This window comes from Gallus gallus, chromosome 4, assembly GCF_016699485.2.
Source record: "Gallus gallus isolate bGalGal1 chromosome 4, bGalGal1.mat.broiler.GRCg7b, whole genome shotgun sequence".
NCBI lineage: Eukaryota > Metazoa > Chordata > Aves > Galliformes > Phasianidae > Gallus > Gallus gallus.
This window is the reverse complement of record NC_052535.1, coordinates 332,663-348,968: the sequence shown is the minus strand read 5'-3', so window position 1 is coordinate 348,968 and position 16,306 is coordinate 332,663. Positions and strand designations below refer to the sequence as shown.

The 16,306-nt window shown below is 55.0% G+C and overlaps 2 protein-coding genes across 3 annotated transcripts in view; one reads left to right on the top strand and one right to left on the bottom strand.

The window, feature by feature from the left end:
• The first annotated feature begins 851 nt into the window (after positions 1–851).
• On the top strand, positions 852–14,729 carry EDA2R (ectodysplasin A2 receptor). The gene is made up of 9 exons (NM_001083360.2): positions 852–996; positions 4,872–4,980; positions 5,621–5,799; positions 6,601–6,686; positions 6,952–7,116; positions 7,612–7,758; positions 8,106–8,611; positions 9,137–9,185; positions 9,584–14,729. Exons 2-9 carry the CDS (start codon positions 4,894–4,896, stop codon positions 9,877–9,879), a joined length of 1,515 nt encoding a protein of 504 aa, NP_001076829.2. The 5' UTR covers positions 852–996; positions 4,872–4,893; the 3' UTR covers positions 9,880–14,729.
• The window catches only part of LOC100859173 (probable G-protein coupled receptor 83-like), a 14,404-nt gene continuing 12,671 nt past the window's right edge, over positions 14,574–16,306 (bottom strand). For both annotated transcript variants that reach the window (XM_046940646.1, XM_046940645.1), the window contains one exon: positions 14,574–15,975. The gene's annotated coding sequence lies outside the window, so the exon portion shown is untranslated. The remainder of the gene's footprint in view (positions 15,976–16,306) is intronic.

The following is a 16,306-nucleotide window of genomic DNA, read 5'->3' as shown; positions in this document are numbered from 1 at the left end:
TGGCAGCGGGGAATTTCTGTGACCTACCCCAAGCATTTGCTGGAGAGGGAAAGCCTGAACTTCAGAGAAGAGAGAGAAATGGAAAAAATGCCTCCAAAGTATTAGGTTTAAACCCAGTATTGTTCAAACACATGTCCTTGTGCAGACCCATTGCTGAGAGCTGCTGCCCGGGCCTCCCTGTGAGCAGCAGCAATGTCGTCTGCCCTCAGCCGTCCGAATCTAGGGACGACAGTGACGTTCTGCAGATCAGAGCTTCAGAGCTGAGGACGTTGGAGGCAAAGGGCACAGAACGCACAGCACCAATGTCAGCTCTGCCGGGAGAATAAACTGCCCCCGCACGAGGCGGAGGGGTCCGCGGCTCCACGGGGAGACGCTGTGATGGAATGAGAACATCGCACAGCGCTGCGGTGCTTCCAGACAGCGGCCACGGACCGCCCCAGGCAGTCCGACCGCGAATCACGCTCCGTGCGTTGGCGGCCGGCGGGGGCTCCACGAGAAGCGGCCCCGGCAGAGCAGTCACAGACCCCGGGCTTCGGAGCCCCGACCGTCCCGCAAAGAGCCGCACGGACGGGCTGAGTCCTGCCGGGTCCCGCACCCGCCCTCAGCGGTGCCCGGACGGCGGACACGAGCGGACCCGCCGCCTCACAACCCCGTCGCCCGCGGCGCCGTCCGCCCTGTCCGGGCGGTGCGGGGGCGGTGCGGGGCTGCGGCCGGTGCTGTGCACGGGCTGTGGATTTACATAGCCCCGCCGCATTCCCGCAGCGGCCGCCAATGGGAGGCGGCGGGGTGGAGCGGGGCGGGCGCTCTGCGGTGCCCGGGGCGTTCTTCGCTTTGCTCCACGCGGCGCGGGGAGTTCTGCCCACGGAGCGCGCGGAGTTCGGCGCGTTCTGCCCGGTGCATCCGGCCCGCAGCACTGCCCACAGCACTGCCAGCGGAGATCGCACCGCACCGCACCGCGCCGCACGCTCTGCCCGCTTCTGCTCGCACTGGACACAGGTGAGGCGCGGGGTCCACGCACTCTCCCTCCCACCCGCGGTGGTTTTCAGTGTCCCCTCGTGCCGCTGCCGCCCGTGTCAGCGTCGCGCGTGGGCCGTTGCGGACACGAGACGAACGGCGGGGGCTGCGGGCGGATCGCACCGCCGCGTGGGAGGCAGCGAGAGTGAGAGCGGTGCCCCCGCGCGCGGGCCGCAGTCGGCTCCATTAACTTCCGAGCGCGCGGCGCGGGGTGGCCGTGCGGGAGGGCGGGGGTCGGGGGGTCGGGGCCGAGGGTGCGGGGGCCGCTGCGGGACGGCGGTGCCGATGCGGGCCGGGAGCCCCTCACCGAGACGTGCCCGGGCATATCCCGGCGCGCTGCCGCCTTCCTGCGGCGGGGGGCGCCGGCGGGGGCCGAGCTTTGTGCCGCGGCCGGACCGGGGTCGGGCGGCGGCGATGCGCGTGGGCCGGGGGCGCGCCGGTACTCGGCCGGTCGGCAGCGATGGGAGGGGGGGGCAGCGCCGCGCGTGGGTGTGACGGTGTGACGCGATCCGCGTCGCTGCAGGCAGCACTTCCCGTTCTGGCCCCGCTGGATGGTTTGAGCCCTAACTTCGCCGTCCCGGCCCCGGGAGCCCCGGCTGTGAGCACGGGAACGCCATTCGCGTTCATTCTCGCCTCGCCCCCGCGCGAGGTTCGCTGCAGTGGGGCACAGAGCGTCGTTTGCTGGTGGGGCGCGAGGTGCCGCATCACCCCGCGCCGGTGCCATGAATGGACGCTGAACATCCCTTAGGGCTCAATGAAGCTGTACTGATGGCAAATTATCTTGTTCATAAACGTAATTCCAATTGCAAGATAGTTGTTCCTTCCTGGTATTAATGTGTGAGTGATTCTGACTGAGCTCATCTTTCCCGTTTCATTTGTCAAACGGTCCCGCAGCCCCCGGTGCCCCATGGGGCAGAGCTGCTGCTGGGGGCTCAGGAACACATCCAGAGGGATCGGAGTACACAGAGCAGTAGGGGAGAAGGCAGGGGCTGGGCACAGCCACATGCATGGCATGAAGCCATATTTTCCAGATACCATTTCTCTTTTCCCTTCCTTTTCATTTGCTGTTGTTACTTAGGATTTCTCTTCTCTCTGGTTCTACTTTTCAGTCTGTTCTTGTGTCCCATCTGAGGCTGCGTTGGTGGCAGCCCAGCAGTGCTGCTCCCTGACTGCTCAGTGCCCAGCCCTTGGCCGCCAAAGGTTGCTTTGAGGACATCTTTGTACCAATTCATTCATTTCCTCCTCCTTTCTGTTCTCTACCAGAATCCGTTTGTTGGGCACAAAAGAAATGTCTAAATATAGTTCCCAAATAGTTTTGTTGTCTTCAAAACTATATTTTCACAAGGAAAGGCAGGTCAGAACTGTTGCAGAGGTAATTGGGCAGCAGCGTGCGCCGTCACTTTGCTGCAGCGCTTTGTATCTCACACAGTGAAACTCATTCACTGCCATTCATCGTTTTGCAGTCTGAGCAGCAGCGCAGTGGCAAAGTTGGAAGGTTTTGCACACCTTAACACATCGGCAGTACGTTCTGCTTCCCATCAGCTGGTGGGCAGCAATCCCGTTCCTGCTGATGTTCCTCTGGCAGCTGCCTGGAGGGCCCATGTGGCTTTCAGGGAGGCAGGAGGGCTTTGTTTGTTTTTATTTACTCACTGCTAATGAGGACTGGTTGTTGTAGTTGCTAAATGGACTGTCAGAAATTATGAGAGTAGCTCTGTGAGGTATTTGATATATTCTTCATTTACAATTACAAGTCTTGATTCTGATATTGTTAAAATAGAATAGATCCCACAGCACTGAATTTGATGTCGGGTATTGATGAAAGCTTCCATCCCACTCACCAATACGTTGACCAAGCAGCAGCAGCCCGGTCTGTGCTGGCAGTTGTGGGATGGCTGTGGCAATGCTGCCCTGATGGGCCCACGGTGCACCGTGCTGTCCCAAGGCATGTGTGCCCACGCTGCCATGGGGTTCCTTCTGCCTGTGTTACTTTCTCTGTTGGTGAAATTGTTCTAGGCTGAGATTCTTTGTGGGAAATGGGCTGCAAGGGGTGCATCTATATCCGCAAACCCTTCCCAAGTGGAGAAGCATATGTAAATATATGAAAGGAAGAGTCTGTGCCAGCACAAGCTGTAGTTGCCAGAGAGTTTCTCCAAAAAAGATCCCTTTTTCATGCACATTCCTTCCTTGTACTACCACCGTGTCTCAGACAGCTGGCGGCAGGCAGCCTGGAGTTCCGCCTTCCCCTCTGTGGGTTTGCTGCGGGTACCGGAGCACTGAGCCCTGAGCTGGACGCCTGCTCCTCGTCCTCCTGCATGGCAGGTCCTAACTCGGAACCTGAGTGCTTGTCCCCTGACATTGGCACAGAGGTTCCTCTTCGCCACCTTCTGAGATGATGACGAATTTCCTTTATTTATTCTATAACGTCAGTAACCTTTATGCTATTAATAGGCTGTGATCGTGCCCCTCCCGAGATGCTTGCCAGATAATTTTAGCTCTCTTAGCTCCTCATCGTCCCATGTCTTCACATCCAATCCTCGCTGGCTCTCGCTGGCTCTCCTTGCAGTAAGCGAGACGCTGCCGTGCGCGTGAGCAGCAGTGAGCGGTGACTCACCTTCTAAGCTTGTCCGGGGGAGACTTCATCCCTAATGAATCCCGATCGTTCCGACCCGGAGCCCGGCCAGCTGTGCGTGCAGGGGTAGCAGAGGTGGTTGGACCCAAAGCAGAGCGCCCGGAACCGCGTGCTGCAGATCCGGTGTCCGCGGCTGCCAGCAACGCAGGGGGTGGGGCTGCATGGGGGACCCGTGGCCGAGTCGTCCCCTTCCCGGGCTGCTTTGCTGGATCCGTCTCAGCCGAGTGCTGCCCTGGGGCTGTGAGGCAGTGCCAGGCTTCCCAGGTGCTCTTCAAAGGAGCATTCCTAGTGCTTCCTGCTCCTGGTGGGCACTGAGACACGAGCAAGTTGGGCTCTCAGCTGCTCCTCTCCTGGCTGCTGCACCAGCTTTGGAGAGAAGGTGAATGAAGAGTGCTGTGGGGTGGGTTTTATTCTGTTTCTGTCAGTGTTGAGAACCCACCTAGGGTATACAGAAGATCAAAGGCAGCCCTGAAGCTGTGAACGAGTTGCTCTGTTTCATAGCTTCAGGTTTTGTTGCTTGTTTGCAGCGACACTCCAGTCCCAAATGCTCCCACAAGCTGTACTCACTGGATATAGAAATCCTGCCTCTGCTGAGACTGGAGCAGCTTTGCTGTTAGTTTCAGCTGAGCCATGAATCCCCTCAGAAAGGCTCTGGCTGTATTTTGCCAGGAGATGGATGCAGTTCTACTGGCCCTCCAGGCTGCTGTGAGTGAGTCCAACCACACTGAAACTTCTGCAGTGCAGGCGATGAGCAGCCCACGGGGCATCCCCTGTTGGGGACGCGGTGCCATGGCTCTGGTCAGAGCTCAGCCACCATCTCCCTGAGCTGGGACTCCTCTCTGTCTAACAGTCTGGGATGTCCCAAAATACAGCTGGCGCAGCACAATCCACTGGCTGATAGCCAAACTGGCTTCAGTGGTCACTGTGTCCAGCTTCTGATTGGAGATGACATTTTTTCTTCCAGTGTGAGTAACACAATGTGGCAGCAAAAGCACAGCACATTTGTAGCCTTTCCCAGAAAGCCTCTTCTCTGCTTCCTGAGCTCTCGGTGCAGACTGCTGCGTGGGTGAGATCAGGCAGCCTGACTGCTGCCAAAGTGACATTCTTGGTACATAAGAAGTGCAGGCTGTCTGCTGGCCGGTGTGGAAGCTTTTGCCCAGAAAAGGGCACGGTACTCCACTAGAGTGCTGGGACTTGTGTGAACTCTGCTTTCCCTTCCTGCCTTCAGGTACCAACACCTCCCAGCCACGATGGGCTGCCAGGAGACCGAGTACCTGGATGAGCACGGGAAGTGCGTGCCGTGCAGGAGCTGCATGCCTGGGCAGGAGCTCTCCAAGGTAAATGGCCTTTGAAGAATCAGGAATCACCCAGCATCAAAGTTTTCACAGTGAAGGGTGGATTCTCTGCTAATCCTTGTTAAGGGGTATTATCTTGGATTTCTGTATGTTGGGAAGAGCTGACACTCGGTAGGAAGGGAAGGTGAAGGGTTTCACTCACGTTGGATAGAAGAGCGAGAAGGTGGAAGCGAAAATTGGTGGGGATTCCATGCTGCTGTTCAAGTTGTCCTTGTTCCTTTTTGCCAAAGAAAATCTCTGTTTCCTTCCAGTCAGTGGCCTCAGGTACGGCTGCCTTTCTGCTGCCCTTCTCAGAAAGGTGCTGTTTCTTTCCTGAGCTCTTGGCACAGGCCAGGCTGCAGGCTGATGGGCACGATGAAGCACTGCTGCATGGGCCTAGCCGTGGCACCAGGCTCTGTCCTGACTCCAGCAGTCCCTCTGGGTCAGCCCTGCTGGGGGTTCCTGCCCTCTGGTACATGCTGCAGGGACCAAGGCTGCCAGGCAAAGCACAGCCTCCCCACAAGATCAGGTGTGAGGCTGCCTGCTCTTGACTGTCTCCAAAGAAGAGGTGCTGTGCTCTCAGTATCTCTTTGGGTCCTGAAGCATCTCCTCACTGCCATAAACCAAATCTCATTTCTTGCAGGACTGTGGTGATGGTGTGGGGGGGGATGCACAGTGCATTGCTTGCCCTCCCAGGAAGTTTAAGGACAGCTGGGGCCACCATGGCTGCAAGACCTGCCTGTCCTGCACCCTCATCAACCGCATCCAGAAGTCCAACTGCACAGCAACAGCCAACGCAGTGTGCGGGGAATGCCTGCCAGGGTGAGCAAGGCTGGGCTGGGTGGGCGGTGCCGGTGGCACCAAGGGGAGCATGCAGGCAGGGGTTGACTGGGGGGGCTTTGTTGGAGGGCATTTCTCTCACGGTGCTCAGGATGAGCCCTGGTGGTCTCGGGTGGCATCTCTTTGAGGACACAGCAATCAGAGCCACCAGAAGGGAGCTGGGAGCTCCCAGCAGAGCAGAGCAGTGGAAGGCTTCAGTCTGAGCTGTGGGCACCAGGGTGGCCGGGCCCCAGGGGATGAGTGGCTGCAGACCATTGCAATTAGCGGCCTCCAAAGAGGAGGGTGGGAACCACACCCTGAGCACAGCCATATGGAGGACATTGTGGTTTCTGTGGCTGTTGACCTTAGCTGAGTTTTTAAAGGAGTTTCTGAAGCCAGGTCTGCTCTGTACAGACAGCCCATGAAGGACCAAAGAACTGCAGACGGTTTGCTCGTGAGCAGTGTGGTTTGTAACAGAGGAATATCAGAGCTCAGGATTTTGAGTTTTTTCCCAGATGGAGTTGCTAGCTGAAGTTTTTCTGTGGTTTCGTGGAGCCATTAATCACCACTGCCTCTGTTAGCGAGACCCAGGGAGGGGGAGGGAGGCTGTCTCCGAATGATGTCACTCCTTGGCAAAGCAGCTACAGAAGTGAAGAGTAGCTCTGAGCGCTGCTTAGCTGGTGACCGAGGGAGTCGTGGTGCCTGGAGCCATCCCGGCATGCTGCAGCACGAAGGAGCTCTCAGCCCCTTCCTGCAGCAGGGCTGGCTCTGGCCCTGCTGACAACCCGCTCTGCTCTCTTGCAGGTTTTACCGCAAGGCACGGCTCAGTGGGCAGCTGGACTGGGAGTGCATCCCCTGCACCAAGCAGACACCCTCCTCTGAGCCCCAGTGTAGGTGGCACGGCCCTGGGAGTGCGGGAGGTGGGAGGATGGGACAGGGAAGCCACACAAAGCTGGCATGAGCATGTCAGAGCTGCTCAGATGTGCTCCTGCACCATTGTAGAGATGCTATTTGCTCTCTACAACACCGAGCCCCTGTCCCACATGGACGTGCTGGAAGTGTGTTCATTACATGTGAAGTGGGATGGGGCAGGGAGGGCGGCCTGAAGCGTTGCCTGCTCTGGTCAGGCTGTAAAGCTCAGACTGCTGTGTGCAGGTCAGTCCAGAACAAACCTGGTGAAAGTGGCAGTTCCCACCGTGCCGCCACAGGACACAGCCCTGCTCGCCCTGACCAGCAGCGCCCTGGTCATCATCGTGCTGGTGCTTCTGGCCCTCTCCATCATTTACTGCAAGCGGTTCTGGAAGAGCCAGTGCCAGCGAGGTGAGTCTGTGCATGCCACGCATGTCTCCCTTCTGCCTTTGCTGTTTGCACACGTTCCAGGCCCTTTCCTTGCTGGGTAGAGCATTGCCTCGAGCCTTGAAAGTCAACCAAACATTCCTCTACTCGTGGAGAATAAATACCTCATCCTGCTCCTTACATCTGCAAGGTTTCTCTTTTGCTTTCTTGTGTCTGCACAAAGATACCGAGGAGCCTCCCTGCCCACCGTATCATAAGAAGCAGTAGAATGTAATTTCACTGTCAAAGTTGGCATTCTTTCTTGCTGGGGTGTCTCGAGTGCACATGGATGCCAAGTGGTTTTTGCAGGATGAGGGCTGGGAGGCACTGAGATGGGAGGGAGTGCTGCATGGCCCTGGCCAGGGGTGTCAGAGCGGCTGGGTGTTGGAGCTCCTCAGCAGCCGACATTCCCTGCAGCTGAGGGCATGCTGGGGCCACAAGCCAAGCCCTTGCTCACACTGGTTCTTCTCTATGTCCAAGTTTTCCTGCGGACGCAGAACTTCTCAGGCCAACGGGCGATGTTCCCCACCTCAGCAGTGCCCGGCAGGTTTCTTTGTGAGGAGCAGATGTCCGGCCCCTGCTGCTTGGGCATGAAGAACCTCAGCCCCTGCTACAGGCAGACAGAAGGTACCATGGACTCTGTGCTCTGCAGGAAGGGGGGACGCACTGGGCTCCCAGTCTCACTGTCTTAAGAAGTGCTGAGACTTTGTGAAGAGGGAAAGAGCTGGATAGTTTTGTGCTTCTCTTAAAAACCATGTACAAGTTTTGTACCAGGCAAATCCACACTGGCCTCCAGCTGCTCCCAGTCTCCACCCAGCTGTGTCCTTGCTGCCATGGGGGTGGCACAGATGGGACAGAGCTTTGCAGAGGGGCTCTTGAGCCTCTCTGTGCCGGGCTGAGGTCTGAGAGTGTGGCTGGGAGGTGGGACAGGGCAGGGCTGGGTTGTACTGAACTGCAGCCTTTTCCAATTCCAGGACCAGTGGAAGCAGTTCAGTTCATTTCAGAGGGAGAAGCCATCGGTCTCCAGCTGCCACCTGCCCAGCCTGAGCTGGAGCTGCCACCGGCTGTGGCGGGCAGTCCTGTACCCAAGGGCCAGCTGGCTAGGAGCAGCCTGGAGAGCCAGCCACTGATGCGGGGCTGTGCCGAGCGCCGGGCCACCACCATGACCCCCTCTGACGTCAGGTCGGGCACAGCAGAAGCCCTGGCCCCACTCTCCTCCTGTGCCTCTGAGATGCAGCACAAGTGGCCGCACACCCCGGTGGAGTGCACCGAGCTCGACCTGCAGAAATTCTCCTCCCAGATGGAGTTTGTGAGCAGTGAGCGATCAGAGGAGGCGGGGACCCGGGCAGCCCCCAAGGAGAGTGGCAGTGCGGCACTGGAGGCCAACAGCGGGCTCAGCATGAGCCCGGCGAGGGGCATGTCCACGGCCATGCAGAGCCCTGCCATGCAGAGCCCTGCCACTGAGAGCAGGGAGCGGCAGGTAAGTAAGCACCGTGAACTGTTCTCACACAGCCCGTGCCTCAGGCATGAGAGGTTGGTGCTCAGGGAGCCGGGTTCCTGGGAGCTGGGCTCACTGCATCGGGGGGCGACTTTGGTAACCACCACAACCAATTTGCCAGGGGTTTCATGGCATGTTTGGGAGCAGATGAGGATGGCTGTCTGTGGGCCAGGCAGGAGCCCTGCAGCAGCTGGTTAGCTTGTTAACTCACACAGGTTAGCTTGTGACGAACCCCATCATTAACATAATTGAAGTTCAGAAAATGCCTGGTTTAAAATAATAATAATAATAAAGCATTTGCTGGCCATTTACTAGCTTAGCTCTTCGTCTGTGTCTGTGGAAGCAGTTTGCTGCTGGTGGAACATCCCTTGGAGTCTGTTAGCTCATAGGGCAGTAGTGCTGGAAGGACAGGTGCATTCCTTTGAACGTCCGTGATGGGCCTGGGAGCACTGATGGGCATTGCTGCTGCTGTCACTGTTCCTAACCTTGGAATCTTTATCGTGCCAGGTGAATGATGCTCAGAGCCTTGTGACTCAGATCAGCAGTACAATGAAGGGTAAGTGGCTTACAGCCTTGTCTTTGTTCACTATGTACTGGGGTAACAGACAGATTTTGGAAAGGAGCTCCTCCAAAAGCCCATCTTGGCTGCATGGAGGTGCCATTCACCACAGAAGTTTGGCTGCCTTTCATAGCCTTTAGTCTAGTTTCCAGGACAGATTTTCTGTAGTACTGCCTAAAGTGGTGGAGGGTAGGTTGTCACTGTTACCAATCTCTCCAGGACTGACCCAGCTCTGTGTTGTTGGGCTCTGAAAGCAATGTTGGAGGAGAAATCTGCTATGGCAGGTAGATGTTTTACCTGTTCAGCAGGGATGGGGCTTGAATCTGGCTACTGTTGATTTGTCACCCAAGCTGGACATGCTTTCTAACCCCACTTTGCTCTACTGCCGTCCCCAGGTCTCCCTGTTGCAGAGCTGCCCCATTCCTTGGTGCAGTCACTCGCTTTCTTGTTAGACCCTTCCTTGAACGGTGTGAAGAACTTCAGCCACGTGGCTCTGGAGCTGGGAGTCATGCCTCAGTTGCTGGGCCACATTTCTGGATTTGAGCAGCTCGTTGCCCACCTCACCTACTCAGGAGACTCCGTCACCATCCCCCGGCTGGCCCAGGCTCTGCAGCGACTGCAGCGCTTCGACGCCCTGCTCCTGCTGTGCGACCACTTTGCTCTCAGCCAGATCCAGGGCCGCCAGTGCTAGGAGAAGGCAGGGAAGGGACAGAGGAAATTGCAAGCACTGTGTGTACTGGTACGGGAGAGGATCTGGTAGCCCTGTGGTCACATCATCTCCCTAACGTGCATGTGGGAAGTATATGGAGATGGTCTTTGTATTGTGGAATAGAAGCATGCAGGCATCCTTCCTTGGTGAAGAGCAGAGGAGCTGGGGAGGTGACAGCTCCATGCATTCTCACAGCTCTCACTCCTGCGGGAGGCTGTGCTCAGCTCCTGCAGTTCTTTTTTCTTCAGCTGTACTTACACCCATGTCCAGCAGCATAGCAATGTCACAGTTGCTGTGCCGGTCGGTGTGTAGTAAGCCTCGTCCTTTGCGAGTTGTTGGTGCTGGGATCAGTTCTGTGTGGACCTTGGTCATGCCAGATCTCTTTCCCAGCTCCTTCCTCTTCCTTCCTTGCGTGCAACAAGCCATGAGGGTCTCTGGAGGCCTCAGGGTGTCTTCCACACCAACAGCTGATATTTGCTGACTTCTCCTCAGTTGTGTACTGGTCACAGACAGGGCCAACAATCACTTCTCTCCCATTCCAGTTTGTCAGAACTTTTTCCTTTGGCCCATACTTTGTTTTTCTGGATTCCTGTTCCTACTTTGTGTTGAATATCTGTTCTCTGCTCTCTGTGCACTGGAGATGCAGTTCCTGGAGGAGGACCTGCACTATCGTCACTGTGTGGCTGGGGGTCACGCAGTCATTCTCAGTGCCACTGCAGCATTTGGCATGTTTAAATTCATTTCCTTTACTTGAAAAGGTATGGTTTTCTTAAAGGAGCACAGTTTTCTTAAAGTACCAGAATACTTTGGTGTGGGTTTGTGTTGGATGCAGCGTTGTGCTGCTCCCTGCCCAGGGCAGTGTGTTTGCTCCCTGGTCTGCTGGTGACCAGCTGTGCTGTGAAGTGCATCCACGTGCTGCTCGCTCGGTGTGGCTCTGGCATTGCTGCAGGGTGCAGTGGAGTGCCAGAGGCCGGGACCCTTCACTGCCTTCTGCTGCAGCACAGGGTGCAGTTGGTGCCTGATCACTGGTAGGCACGTTGGGGCTGGCTGGAGACCGAAACTCATGACCGTGACTGCACTGCAGGGAGTGCAGGAGTTCCTGTGCCAATCACAGCAGAGCAGGCTTATTTTATGTTGGTATTTTCTTTCTTTCTTTCTTTCTTTCTTTCTTTCTTTCTTTCTTTCTTTCTTTCTTTCTTTCTTTCTTTTTTTTTTTTTTTTTTTTTTTTTTTTTTGTCTGCCTAAAAATGAGTTAATTTTCTCATTTGTGTAAGTAGCTGTTAGGGAGGGAACACCCTTCTACATTTAATTTGCTCCTGATGGATTTGTCAGGGCTTGTAGCCGTTTGGCCTGTGTGAGACTCCCCACGAGTTTGGGCGCAGAGCTGCAGGGCAGCTTGCAGGGCTGGTGGCTGCCTCCCTGCTCTGTACCTCTGGCATCAGGAGCTCCCTGTGTCATAGGGCTTCCAGGGGGCCTTCTGACAAGTGGGTTTATGTCACACAGCAGAGTGACTCGGAGCAGGACGCCATGCGCTGCCTTAGGCAGCAGTGCCCACACAAGCCCCTTGATCCAGGATTTTTGTCGAGGGCAAATCCCAGCACAGCAGGCGGGGAGTGGCCCTGTGGGGGCGGGCGGAATGCAGGGCCCCGTCAGCTGGGGGAGATGCCCGGCACGCGCCCGGCCCCGCCGTGGCGGGGATGCCTGTCCCAGCAGGGATGCCTGCACCGCTGAGGTCATGGTGCAGCAGCTGGCGGGAGCTCACCTCCCTGGCTGTGCTGTCTGAGCCATCACTCAGGTTCTCTGAGCTGAGGTCTTTGTGCCATGCCCAGCTTCAGCAGGTGCTACGAGGCCAGGCTGGGAGCTGGTTGCTGCATGGTGGGCAGGAGGTGCTGGCCCCCAGCTTCCTGCCAATTGCATCGGGACAATGCGGCGCTGAGCCGTCTGCCTCTGCCCACGTGTGCATATGTGTGTCTTGGTACCTGCACCTCGTGAGCTCGGATCTTGAGCATCTCAGTGCTCTGACCAAACCATGCTGTTAGTTGATAAACCCGGGGATTTGGGCAGCAAGGTGACCTTGAGGCACTGATGGGAGGCATTACGCTGGTGCTCACTGAGCCAGGACAGCACCCAATCCTACTGAAGATCGGAGTGTGAAGTGCCTTTAGGTCAGGGACCTGGGTTTGGCTTCTCCAGTGATATACCAGGGAAAATGAACCTGTCTTGTTTCACCCCTCTTTCTGCACCATTTTGTGCCTGCTGAGTGCATTTCTCTGCCTGACTTTGTCCCCTTGCCCTGATCTTGCTGCTTTTACACATGGGGGCCAGTGGACATCTCGGGCCATTTCTGTCCTTCCCGGTGCTGCTGTCCCCTTGCAGCCTCTGCTTGCAGCCAGGTGGCTGTTGGTCCTGAGTGTCTGTGCCCCAGGGCCCGTGGGACACGCTTGCTGCGTGTCATGTCCTTGCTGAAGGCTGCAGCTGCCTTTGAGCGCTGTGTCCTTCCCCTCGGAGCCGTCTGTGCTGTTCCTGGCTGCTCCAGCGGCGCGGTGGTTGCCAGCAAGTGGCACTGTTCCCCTGCCGGGGCATCCCCAGGCTCTGCCTCTTATCTGACCACAGTGCTTGGAGAAAGTGCACGACTTTCTGGGAACACAGCCCTCCCTCAGATCTGCCCAACAACAGTATTAATAGATGTTCTGGTTTGTTTTTTTTTTTTTCTCCCTTTCTCGTGTTAAATGCTGTTAAGACTTGAGCGTGCTCAGGATGTAGTCAGATAATGGGAGGCATGGACAGCTTCACTGGCTGTACTGTTTTCTCTCCCGCTGTTTCTATCTTCCAGAGCCACGGTTGTTTCATTGTTCTTCGCCTTGTGAGAAACAGAGATGTCAGTCAGACCTCACACCCTTTGCGGCTGGGGCTAACCAGGCTCTGGGATGTGCTTGTTCTGTTACAGAGCCATCAGGGAAAGCATTTCTGGTGCAAACACAGCCCGGTGACCTGGGCTAAACTTTTTTTTTTCATCTGAGGTTCATCTGTAGCAAGGAGGAGGTATTGGATTAACACTTAACAAATTCAGATATTTAATCTCTGCAGACACACTTCACAAAGATGAGTTTGCCTGTTTGAGCAGGAGCGATCATGCAGCTGAGCTATCGGCTGTGGCTCTGGAGGTGAAGCCAGGCTAGTGCCTCACACTGTGCCCCTGGAGCTCCTTTCTCTGCCCTGTGGTGGGGACCAGGCTGTGGCTGCTGCCCCTGCAGCACTGCAGTAAATTGAGAACAGAGCAGCTGATGAGAGCACAGCAGTGCATGCTGCAGAGCCTCACAGGGGCGGTGGCTTCTGTCCCTCGTGCCCACATTGGGCACTTCTGTTGATGTAGGTGGGCTCTGGACAGGAAAATATTTGTTTTTTTCCTTCTTCAAAGAAATCAGCCCCATTCTCATAGCTTTTAAGGGGGACTTTGATATTTTAGCTGTTTGATGCCTGAGCAATATCGCTCATGTTCAGAACCTACCTCTGCCGTGGTGCTGAGGAGGCGGCACGCAGGGCCGGTCGCCGCATTTTAGCTGTTTTAACTTTATAACTTTTCACTGTGTTTGTTGTCCCTGGGCCAGCTGGGGCCACTCAGAGCTGCTGCGGTGTCACTGTGAGCCGCCGCGGGCGGTGCTCCATGTCTGCTGCAGTGCTCTGCCATAGGGCTGTGTATGGCCGCCATCAAACTGTGCTGGCAGCAGGCTCACATCAGAGCCTACAGGGCTGCTCCTCACCGCCTGGCTGAAGTCCTCAGAAGAGGGGGACCACAGAAGCCCAAAGACGGGGCCATGGGACTGCAGCTTGGACACAGGCAGATGGCGGCCATCGCTGGGCAGGTGGGCGAGCGTGGATTTCTTTATCTGGGAACTGTTAGGCTTGATACTTGACTTCTGATTTTTCTCCTTAATAGTATTTTCAGCACAACAATTGGAATGTAAGGGAAGGAGGTTCCCATAGCACTGGATCTTGCGTTTCAACTTCAGGAAGCTGCTGGTGCCAAGCTGGCACAGCTCAAAGAAAGTTGGAAGAATTAAAATAATTCGGCATCTGTGCAAACTTTAGTTGGGACTGAACAATGGAAACACTCTTGGGCAGTGGGATTTCTGCAACAAGCAATTGTTGTGACAACAGTCTTGTCTGGAAGTCTGACCTACAGAAGAATTTACGCGACGGGTTTCAGTCCAGTGCTGTTCTGAAAGCTCCTAAGCACACACTTAAAGATAGGCATGTACACAAATCCTATTAAAGTGAACAAGTAATCAGTACATCCTTGTGTGCTATTCCTGAATGGGGTGTGTATAAGAATTGTACCTTCGCTGTGCTGTCCCGTGAGCAGGCAATACTGCAGAAAGCTGTTTGATCAGTCTGAGCACGCGTTCAGAAGTCTGCAAGTGCTAAGGAGAGATGCACTACAGTTTGTTTAGATGACTTAATGTTGCAGATTCTGGTGCTTTTCTGAAAATAAGTATCGTTCTATAGCCATGGTTTACCTCTAGGAATACTTGGTAATTTTTATGGTAGATGTTATTTCTTCAAGGTTGTGAATGGGTTATTTATATTTTTGTAAATCCTATGTCGTTAGCATTATAATTCTGAAGGTTAGTTGTTTCCATTGTGTGTTGGTTTTTTGTTTTTTTGTTTTTAGGGGGGGGGGGGGAGGGGGAAATGTTGTCTGTATTCAAATGAAACAGTAGCTGAAGCTCTTAAGTTTTTGTTTAATACGGGGTGTTTGTTCCCCACATTCCACCCAGATGTGGTGCTGTTGGATGCTGTGTACATGTAGACAAATAAATCCCAGAGTTGGAGGTGCTTGGTGAGTTTTCCTTGGGGCTGTGCAGGGCTGGGTGCAGTGCTGTCTGGAGCTCCTGTGTCCCCAACTGTGGGGATGGGAGGGCAGCAGGCGGCCCCCAAACGCTGCCCAAAGAGCTGCACTCTGCAGCCTGGCGGAGGAGCGGTTGTTCTTCCAGATCCATAATTACAGCACTTGTTAAGTCTGTTCATGCCCCTGCACTTGGTCTGCTCTTTAAAATAATTATTAGAATGAAGGATATGGTTTTCTGTTTTAATTAAAGCTATTATACTTGCCCAAACTCTCATGCTTCATAGGTTCTTGTATGAATGTAGCTTGCTCGTGGCATAAGGAACACCCGCCTGCGGTCCAGTGTGCCTCACTGACTGCATCTGCACCAGCAAAGCAGTGCAGGAGGCACTGTGAATGAACATGGGCACAGGGAGGAGGACAGCCTGCAGTTGCCTTGCTGGTGTATGTGCCATGTGGCAAAAGCAGGCAAGGAGCAACCTGGGGCCTGCCAAAGCCCTTGGGAGTGCCCAGCAAGGCAGCAAAGCCACCCATAGTGCACAGAGCAGGAGCTCTGCCAGGGTTTAATGTGGCACAGCTGCTCATTAGCACACAATGATGTCTGATTACATGCAATTACATGACAGTTACAAGAACCGCTCATAAATGATCAGAGTGCATTTCCCAAGCCTTTCTACTTCTGCCATCGGCGTGTCTGATTGATTCCCCTTTGTCCAGTGCCTTCCAGTGCCATGTGGGCTTCGGTTCAGGGCAATGCCACTCATGAGCGTTAAGCCAGACTGGGAGCAGCCCTGCATATCCCCATGGCTCCTGGAGGTGGCTGTGGCCATGGCTTCAACACCAGCTTCGCAGCAGGTAATTCTGCAGCAGAACAACAACAAGGCAGCCAAGCCCAGGTTTGTCCCCCAGTGTTGGGGCACAATGGTGGGGGAGAGGGGCACTCATGAGAGAGAAGCTGAACAGAAAGCTGGTCATCAAATCTGTTTGTGTTTTTGAAGAACAGCCATGGCAGTGTCTGGCAGACCTTCCCATCTCCTCCGCAGAGTTGAGAGAACAGTCAGTTATATTTTGTTTGCTGAAAATGAAGACTTAAATCCATAAGAGCTGAATTTCCAAGCCCAAGGTGCCTTCCTTTCCCTCCTTCCACATGGATGACTTTTTATTGTTCATTCACTCAGTACTTCCATTTTCCAGTTCTCCCCTGTGTGTGCAGTTCTCACATTACTTCTTCCCTGCAGGACACAAAGGCAGCTATACATGAGTAAAAGCGTATCTTAAAGTGTATTATTGCATTATTGACTGTTGCCAGGAGGTAGGAGTTGACTGGGGGATGTGGACAGGCTGTGGCAGCAGGCACACCAATTGCTGCTGAAAGGGCTGGGATGACTGTACTTATCACCGACGTTCAGAATCTCTCCTTCCCTTTTTTTCCTCTGTCCATTTCTCCATCTGCACTGTGAATCACATCATGAATGAATAAACTGCCCATGAATTAGAAATGAATCCCCAAAAGGTAACCAGCGATGTAGAGAGCAAAAAAGTTATTTGAAATATTCTATTTGA

Coding starts and splice junctions, on each gene's coding strand:
- EDA2R (NM_001083360.2), top strand. CDS start 4,894: ATGGGCTGCCAGGAGACCGAGTACCTGGATGAGCACGGGAAGTGCGTG. Junction 6,687..6,951: donor ACCCTCCTCTGAGCCCCAGT/GTAGGTGGCACG, acceptor TGCTGTGTGCAG/GTCAGTCCAGAACAAACCTG. Junction 8,612..9,136: donor CTGAGAGCAGGGAGCGGCAG/GTAAGTAAGCAC, acceptor TTATCGTGCCAG/GTGAATGATGCTCAGAGCCT.